The sequence below is a fragment of the Cariama cristata genome, unplaced genomic scaffold, assembly GCF_000690535.1.
Source record: "Cariama cristata isolate BGI_N322 unplaced genomic scaffold, ASM69053v1 scaffold13774, whole genome shotgun sequence".
NCBI lineage: Eukaryota > Metazoa > Chordata > Aves > Cariamiformes > Cariamidae > Cariama > Cariama cristata.
Window position 1 is genome coordinate 104 of NW_009611322.1, and position 10,104 is coordinate 10,207.

The 10,104-nt window shown below is 37.5% G+C and overlaps 1 protein-coding gene across 1 annotated transcript in view; it reads right to left on the reverse strand.

Annotated features, from left to right (window-relative positions):
• Positions 1–741: 741 nt before the first annotated feature.
• The window catches only part of LOC104160151 (B-cell scaffold protein with ankyrin repeats-like), a gene marked incomplete at its 3' end in the record, with an annotated part of 23,948 nt that continues 14,585 nt past the window's right edge, over positions 742–10,104 (reverse strand). Inside the window, exons 4-6 of the mRNA XM_009698212.1 lie at positions 4,277–4,425; positions 2,968–3,106; positions 742–884 (exon numbers count right to left, since the gene is read on the reverse strand). Of these exons, the coding sequence (XP_009696514.1) occupies positions 742–884; positions 2,968–3,106; positions 4,277–4,425 (431 nt within the window). The remainder of the gene's footprint in view (positions 885–2,967; positions 3,107–4,276; positions 4,426–10,104) is intronic.

Below are 10,104 nucleotides of genomic sequence, written 5' to 3' on the forward strand. Positions count from 1 at the left end.
TCCCATGGACTTGTGCACTTTCAGGTTCCTTAGATGGCCTTGAACCTGATCTTCTCCTACAGTGAGCGTTTCTTCAGTCTCCCAGTCCCTGCCTTTGCCTTCTGCAACTTGGGTGGTATGGCTGGAGAACTTGCAAAAAAAGTGGCTGAGTACCTCAGCGTTCTCTATGTCCTGGGTAACCAGGTCTCCCGTTTCCTTCCGGAGTGGGCCCACATTTTCCCTAGTCTTCCTTTTATCACCGATGTACCTATAGAAACTTTTCTTACTGCCCTTGATGCCCCCGGTGAGATTTAATTCTAGCAGGGCTTTAGCTTTCCTAACCTGATCCCTGGCTGCCCAGACAATTTCTCTGTATTCCTCCCAGGCTACCTGTCTTTGCCTCCACCCTCTGTAGGTTTCTTTTTGTGTCCCAGTTTGCCCAGGAGCTCCAGGAGCTTCATCCATGGAGGCCTTCTAGTGTTTTTGCCTGATTTCCTCTTGGTTGGGATGCATCACTCCTAAGCTTGGAAGAGGTATGATCCTTGAATATTAATGAGATTTCTTGGGCCCCTTTTCCTTCCAGGGCTTTATCCCATGGTACTCTACCAAGCAGCTCCCTGAAGATGCCAAAGTCTGCTCTCCTGAAGTCCAGGGTACTGAGCTTGCTGTATGCTCTCCTCACCGTCCTAAGGATCTTGATCTTAGCTCGTATAGGCACTTATACTCTATATTTTTTAATTAAAAATGCAGAATTCAACTTACCTGACAAGTGAAAGCTATTGGGTCAGCCACTTTCTCAAAAATGTGCTCAATCTCGTCTAGTGCAGTATAGTAGTCGATCTGCGCTGTGGTCCTAATGACTCTCCCACAGTAGACATTTACATACACAGGGCCAGCAGGAAAATCTTATAAACATAAATTAGAACAGTAGCTGAAAATATTTTACAGTTCCAGACCAGAGGTCTTGGGGAATGAGTAAAGAACAGGAAAATATCACAGAAAATGCATAGAGTCTAACTGGATTTGCATTTCACAGATGATTCAGTGTAGTCAGTTTTTTATCCAGGTCTTTCACTCTAGCATTAAAAAAGCTGACAGAAGAAAACACGTATCTGTAAATCTGTACAAAACAAAGCTACTGTATTGCTTCTCGTTAGAAAGGAGATGAAAACAGTATGCTTCAAATTTCCAACTTCCTTTTGATAGACTGATGACCTATAATCAGCTCCCTTATGCTTACAAATTAAGGAAAAGTTCATTTATTACAAATAGTGGAATTGCTATTCATCTTCTACAACATTTTTCTTAATTGTGGGCAGGGTTCTCAAAATTGGATTTGAACTAGGCTGCAGAAGTTGCAGTCTAATTACTTCCATTCCAGTCATTTACCTAGTAAAAGCAAAGGAAAGAGGGATTTGTACAGTCTTTTACTTAAGTATGACTTGTTCGGTGAATGCAGCATGAGCCCTCTTTATGTGCACATCTTATAATTCATTAGTATTCATTGTGCCAGGCATCCTGCTGTATCATACCAGCACTAGCATGGTTTTCTTAAAATTCTAAGTCTGCCCACAAAAAAGCGGTAAAAATGAGCAACCCTGAAAATGGAGAAGAGTAATAGGGCCAAAGAAACTACATGAATAGAACATCACCTTAAATCACTTAAATGGAAACTTCCCAAATGCTTCCTCCCACTCCGCCCCCCCCCCCCCCCAAAAAAAAAAAAAAAAAACAAAAAAAAAAAAACACCAAAAAACAAAAAACCCAGAACATTTTTCTTAGACCATCAGATCAGCTGGACCCTTATTAAAAAAAGAGTACTCCCAAACTTCCAACTTTTCCAGATCCTGAAACAGAAAAAAAGCCTACAGAGAGAAGCATTAAATACAAATGATACAAGAAACAAAATTAAACTTGGGTTGCACCTCTCTGCCAAATTTTGTATAATATTTCGTTTACTGTTCATACTTCATTTCTTCATCCACTATAGAAACCTTCCTGTGATCAACAATGTTCTTACAGAATAATTCTGATCTTTTAAGATCTGTGAATGAAGATTTCAGCTTTCCTTCACTGAAATCCAGTTACAGATGAAAGTTTCCTGTTGGTCATGTACTTCCCAATTAGGTCTCTAAAAAACAAACTCTCTGCACCATCACAGAACTCTCAAGGCCATATACGACCACTGTCTCAGGACAGTGTTCAGGATGAAAAATCAGGCCACAGAATTACCCAAATATAGCTCCAAAAGAAGCCACTATTGAAAGTTGTGGCCTTTATACATATATTTCTTCTTATCTAATGTTGTATTGCAATGGTTTAGAATAAAATACTATATAAGTTCCTTTGGGAATTCACAGCATGCAGTGCAGTAGAGGCAAGCCACCCTCTGAATACTTTCGTGAAAAATTTTTTAATTCTTAACTCACATCAAGCGAGTGGTGATAGGTGCGGCCCTTAAATCTGCACAGATCTCCTAAGAGAAACCATTGGTAAACAGTTGAAACTGTTGGCAACTAGTTATGGTTGGAGCAGTTGAAAAAAATCATTAGAAACCAGCAGAGCTGAGTGATACAGAGAAATGGCATGGACAGGAACAAAGAAACTCTTTCCTGTGTCAGTACGAATTAGAGAGAAGTATAACCAAATTTACTGCATTAAATATAAAATGAAACATTTTAGTAATAAGAAAAGAATATTAGCTTTGTGTTTTATGGCAGTGATTTTGAAGAATGTTAATCTGTGACTAATCAATGACATTTTAAGACTGCCACCTGCCATTTAACCACACAAAAACAATCTAATAGAACCCAGTTTCCCATAGATCACAAGACCCTGCTTCTCTGCATTATTAATAAGTGTTCTGTGTGCAAAACCCATGTACAGGAAACGCCTACAAAATAGTGGGAAGTGAAACTACTTATCAGAAAAAGTAAAGGGAGTCCAAAATTTTCTGTTTACTTAAAAGGTAAAGAATGTTTTTCTTACCTAAGGCTTTCATGTACTTGACCTTCTTATTCCAAGAGGTTGGCTGTATCCTAATTCGTTGATTATCTGCTATGAATTCAACTTCTAAAGTTTCATCATCTATTTCATCTTTCAACAAAATGAATATTTCACCAGGGTTCTATAAAATTAAAATATGTTCCCATTAGTCCTTCAGAAAATTATATTGAAAGTGTAAAACGCAAATAAGAACATAAGTTGGAAGGAAAGTTCCTTTACCAACAGCTTCATACAAAAAAATAGTCATACCAAAACATAATGCTATCTCAGTGTTATCCTTTAGTATTTTATTGACATAAATGACAGTTAACATAGTATTTTAAATACAGCTTACCTAACAATATTTTAAAACAGTATTTTAAATGCATATGTATCTGAATTGTTGTATTTTCTAAGATGATTCTACTTTATAGTCTAGAAGAATAACATTCAGCTTCAGAAGAAGAACCCAAAATACTTAAACTCTTACAGCGAACTGACAGTAAAGCAAGACAGAAGCAGCAGGTAATGTGAGATAATGCCCCTCTACTGCCTCCTGAACGAGAGGAATGTTACTCCCTTAGAACGGTACTGATCTTCTGATCTTAACAATGAAATAATGTGTGTAAGTCATCTTTGAAAGACAGATAGCAAGAGATAGCAAGCGAAATACTTGGCGTTTCACGTACACGCCAATCTCCATATCTGACTGTGGCCGCTCACTTAAAGGAATGCAGTGCTTGATATTCTATTTCCTCTGTTTACATTTTCACGTATTTTCTCATGGCAACTCTGATTAAAAACAGATATGAACATTTGTGTCCATTAGATATGCATGCAGATACGTATATATAAATATTTCTGATTTAATTTAAAATCAGACAAGGTATATGCTCACACAAGCACTTCTGTAACTCGTGGTACGGGCACATATGCATGTACTCATATACCCATCATAGATTCCTGCCAAGAGACACTCCGTATCTCTCAAGAAGTGCCTGACTACATCCTCCCTCTAAACTACAAGGCCCACATGGCAGTAATATCTCTATCCAAGCTGCCAAATAATTCTAATGGAGATAAACTCCCTCAGAGGCTGACTCAAAACTATTTTATTTGCAACTCTTTTGGCTGCAGTGTGGATGTGACACAAAGACAAAATCAATCCCATCGCATTCTCAAAGCACGCTCATGTTGGCCCCTTATCTGCTATTTGTTTTCAAAACTGTTTCAGTATGAAAGAGATTGCAGCAAGAAGAGGACAACAACATTGACTATTATCCCAAAGATTTTTACCATCCAAAAACCTTACCTCACATGATATTCTTCCTGGAAGCACCAATATCGACTGCTCGTTAATTTCTAATGTTTCAGAAAGTACCTCTGTTTTAAAATTCAGGTCTGTTTTTTCTGGTGGTCCCCTGACATCTGACAAGTTAACATCAGAGCTAGTCTGGTGATCTGAAATAAATAATGTGGAATGAGGACATTGTTAATAATCGCAGATCAACGGAACATAGCAACGATGTGGTTTCCAACATGTTACTCATATGGCATTTGGAGTCACTTCAAGGGCACCACATGAAAGACTAGCAAAATTCCTTTAATGTAAATGTGGTGAGGTTTCCCCCTTTGATAAAGAGCTTGCCTCTGAAGTTCTGATCCCGCAGCCTTTATTTGTATGAACTGGCTCTGCTCATGTGCTTCGTTTTACTAAAGTCAAAAGGGACATGGCCTTTAGAGCAAAGTTGTCGTGATCAACAAGGTCACAGAGATCAGCCAGTTCTGTAGTCTCAGAAGAACAAACTCTCATACACTGGGATAAACTGGGACTTTTACCACTCTAGCTTTCCCTATATGTAAACAAGGACATGCTACATGTTTACATCAGCCCACCTGTCTATAGGAAGGATTTACGTGACAGCAGTGATACCTGTGACCAGGTAACTATGACAGCAGACACAGATTTCCTTGACACAGGCTCCATAGTCTTTGCCTTTCTTTAAGGACAAAACAGACTGAAGGCATACATTTTTTTGTGTAGGATATTCTAGGTTTGGAAATGCTACACCAGTCATACAGATAGCTTGCAACCAGTTTCTTTTCTGTTTTGCTATACCAGTAAAGGCCCAAGAGACATAGTGAATCCTTCACCAAATCACAGAATTTTAATGAGGAAATATGAAAGAACTGACAACTGCATCTGCAGAGCTCTGACTAAGCCTGTGTTTCAGAAAAAGCTATTCTTCACACCTGCTACTTCTCAGCTGTATCATTACTACTCCTTTCCAGACACTCTATTACCCTGTACAAAATGCTCTTGCCACCCATCTCAAAGGACTGCAGCTGCTCTCCATCACGCAGGATTACCCAGCATATTGCAGTCACCTAGTTAGATTAATGGTATAATTCCAAGCAGCTCAGAGTTAAAAAAATCTTGATTGGCTGGTGAGAAGATATCCTAAGAGACATCAACAGTATCGTGTATTACTGTAAATTATGGGACACTCACAGTGTCATTTATTCACAATGTCAAAATTACATTCAAGGACACAACTTTTCAGGCACATCTTTTGCTCTTAAATGGATGTAGAATATTAATATAAATTAGTGATGGGCAGAATACAGAACAGTAGCAATTTGGCTTTGCTCAAACCAGTACCACAGCCATTTTGATTTTTTTCCAAAAGTGCCCAAGTGACTGAGGTACACAAACGACACGGTGCTCCTAAGTGGCACAGAACTCTTTCCATTCAGCATCAGTATTGGTAATTTACAACTAGTTTCTTCACTTCTTGCTTGCCTTTATTTCCTCCATATGTACCAGTTTGTCTGATACAGAATGTTTCCTTTCCTCACCAACCTCGCCTTGCTTAAGAAGGCATAGATTTAATAAACTTCTTCTATAATAAATGTGCCTGCTAAATGAAGATATGTCAGGGAAGGTAGCACAGAAACTTGGGTATGCTATGTTTCATGTAGATTTTTTTTTTCCCCCCCGAGATGTGCTTTGATTGTTAGAGAGATCTCAGAAAAAGAAAAAAAAAAAAAGTATCATTTTCCATGTTTCATTGAGGAAGCTAAAGGTTCTTTGAACATCTAATGCGGGTGGGTTCAGTGTTCACCACCAGCTAGTAAAATTTTCACAGCCTACTCCTGCTTACATTCTCATGCCTTTAAGGTAAACTATTTCTGAATTTAAGCTGTGAATTCAGTGTAGATTGGTAAAATTACACTGAGCCTACATGTAGACATACCTTCCTGAATTGAAGTAGTTTTAATTCCATTTGCTTGAATTTATTTTGAAAGTTAAATAAGCTACACCAAAAAAAGACTATTTTGATTCTGAATGAGAATCCAGCCACAGTTCAACGCAGTTTAACTAATCCAGCTTTAAAAGTAAGTACATTAATTTCTCTGATTATCATTGTGAAGACTAGACTTTATCTAGCACCGCCCTTCAGAGAAAGGAAGGCCTGAACACTTGCTGAGGAAAACAGTTAGGATACTGTATGCCCACAGCACGTCTTTTAGGGTATGTGTTCATATTTTAAGTCACTCATAAATCTTATACTTAAGCACATAGAATTTACTTCAGAAGACAACTCATATGAGATGCATGCTTCTTCTGAAATTGTTTCTGCCACTTTAGGCAAAGGAGTCTTGCAAAGATAAGAAACATTTCATTATAAGATTGACAAAATGAAAGGACTGAATAAAAAATCTGGTAGGCACTGGATTCTCAGATGTCAGCTTTCTGTCAGTGATCATTCTTCAAGGATCGTGTGGATGCATTCTAATCTATATGAAGTTCATGACAGCTTTATTTCTACAGTCTGCACTCTACTTATTGAAGATGACAGTAGTTACTTCCACCTTTTAATGTCCACAATAATTCATCTACTGAGAAGGTCAATGCTAGTGCCAACAAGTTGGTTTAAATTAGGATAATGTTTTCCTACCACATTAACTGCATTTTAATATTTTTATTATGCCCAGTGACATGTAACTACAATATCAGGACTTCAACCCAGTGAGTATGGAGACTGCACAGCCCTAGAGTTTAAAGAAATTATTAAATGTGGCTCTTACATCAAAGGGTTGGACATTTAAGAGAATGAGGGATTCCCCTGCTGACTGTGAAAGTAGTTCGCAATTTATTAGCTAAAAACCACCAAGCAAGACCTCTTTCACTAAATGTCAGGTCTACCTGACAATCAATGAAAGCCACATACAGCAGTCCAAGAATAACACAGATTTATATTATCACTACTATATATTTAATAACCAAACTTCAGAGCCACCATCTCCAGCACTCAGATTCCTAACAGCAGTTGCACACTATCTGTCCTAAAATGTGGAACATGAAATAACCACGTGAAGCGTTATTTGTCAATGCTCAACAAGCAATACACCAGAGATTAAGCAAGCCTTGGCTTGGTGGCATTATGCTCATAATACTACAGTAATGAGATTCTAGTAATACAAATGGAACAATGTATAGACAATATTTATTTAATGTGGGCAGAAGGCGTTGCCTGATGTACAGGTCTTTTGAAAACTTAAATTTTGGGTATCTTCACTGTGAATCCTCTTTATGGTCTTGCTTTTAACCCGAAAGCAATGGCTAGGGAGCTCCACTAATTGCTAAGGCTTTCAGAAAAACGATCATTTAACAAGAATTTACAACTGCAGGTGAAGATTAGCTTAAAAGAAACATAAAAGGAACATCATTATAATGCTGGAATATATAAGAGAGAGGATTTATTAAAGGGCACTTGTTGCTTGGTGAACGTGTTCTTTTAACATTTTATATAATGGTGACCTATCTGTGACGTTCTTAAAATGTAGCAGTAATGACGAAAATAATGGATGAATAAAACCAGACCCTTTCTTGTAGGATCAAAGTATAAGAAATTATTAGCTATATCTAACAATGATTAGATAGCACTATGATCTAGAAGCAAAAAAGAAAGGAAAATCTATGATAATCTTCCCTTCAGTATTCAGGGCAGTCCTACTGGGAATTATTGTCTATTATAGAGGGCAATACTCCATTTCCATCAGGTTACTTTTGTTGGCTTACTTTTGACAAATATCTACTGCTGATGGTCACATTGTAAGGACTGATCTTAAATTTAAGTTCATATTTAACTGATAAAATATTACACATTTACTGTAACAGCTATTCACTTAATTGGGCATAGTGCTGATGTTTTCAATTTTACTTCAATGTTCTCTCTTAATTCATGTAACTTCAATACATCAATTTGTTATATTTTACACAAAACCTTTTGGAATGCATTATTGCTTTCATTTTAACATTTTAAACTGAGTTAATGAAATTACATTCCTTCACATAAACTGAGAAACTTTAATGAAGCCTCTCCAGTCTGTTGTGGATTCAACAATTAATGCCTCACTATGGCTTCTGAACAACTTTTATGCCACCCCCAAATTCTAACTTATCAAATACACTCTTTAGCTATCCCTGTTGCAGTCTACATAAGGATTATAAATCGCCTGTCTTTGATTACTTGGTACTTGCTACATGTTTTGAGTCAACAAGGTATGTGACAGATTTGGGGTATTAAAAATAGCAGAAAATAAACTCATGAAAGATTTAGGTGTTTTCTAAGGCTACCCACGGAATGAATCTCACAGCCAAAATTTAGTTGGTTTTACAAAAGCAAAATGCCTGCTAGCTTTACAAATTTCGGTTCTTCCTCAATGCTAGCTGAAGAACTGAATCTGCATTACTAAAAAGGTCCTCATTTATCCCTAGATCACACTACTTATAAAAGGATGAGAAAAATGGGCAAATCAGGCTAGGTGGATCGCAAGGAATGGAAAGGTAACTAAGTGCATGTGGCCAGCTTGCCAGGTGAAAGAGAAGACATGGTGTCCCAGTGTCAAAGACTAAAATAGAGAGGATTACAGGGAAGAACACACTTAGGCTAAATTCAGCAGATCATTGAAGTGCAGGAGTCATCCCACGTAATATGGTAGGACCACGCCCCAGCACAATGTGAGGTAAAGGCAGAGGTAGTCCCACTGGGTTCTGCAATGTATAATTGAAAATGTGTTCGTGTATAAGTGACTTCCTTGCAATTCAAAAGCTTAAAGTCAAACAGATGTGTAAGTGCCCTGCAGAAATGTGGACAAAAGTAGGGCCATACAGAAAAAACCAAAATAACCCTCTGTAATGTGGAAAAATCAGGGGAAAAGGTTTATGCACATCATATTCTTGCTGCAATCCACCGTAAGTTTATCACAGACATTTATGAAAGTTAATCCTCTTAAAGTATGGGTATTTGTAAATGCTGTTATGAACTCAGCAGAGAGTGTAGCAGAATGGTATTGAAAGGCAGCCTATAACTGCACAAATTGCTCTGTAAGTGACCTGAGAAAGGCTGTGAGAAACATGGAGGCAGAAAACATCCACCACGCTGGCTTCATTCAATGAATCTGTTTTCCTCAGCATGAACCTGGGATTTATTCATTTTTATCATAAGCCCTTTCTAAGATACGATTTCAAAGCAAATCCCCTTGTCTGCTCTGCTGAAAAGTTTTCTTTTACTGATGGTGAGAGAGGGCTTAGGAATGGAAAAGTTTCTAAAAATCATAGAAAATTATTAAATACATACTCAAACATATAAGCATCTGACTTAAATCTTAGTTTCTTTCATTTGTTTTCTATCACATATAAATTCTAGATCAAGGTAAACATATTCATTATTGAACAAGCTTGAAATAATGTTTCTTTCTATGCTGAATTACCTATCTTTTGCAAAGACGTTGATAGTTACCTTTGTTTTTCTCAAAAGCATTCTCAGTCCCAGTTTTTCCTGTGTGGTTGAGTTCTCCTGTCAAAACCAGTAGCCTTCTGTGACTTGGCCTATTTTGCCCATGTCTCTGAAATGTTTCTATTACTTTATTTATGGTGAACAATTTTTCTTGCAAATAAGCATCAAATTGACAGTTCCTTTAAAAGCTATGAAGAACAGTTTTTCCTTTTCTAAATATTTGGAGTTGGTGTTTATGTCATCTTAGCAACCAATGGTGCTGTAATTTTCTTTCACATCTATTTCTCTCCCATAACAGAGCAATCCCTGGACCCCCCCCCCACTCACTTGTTTT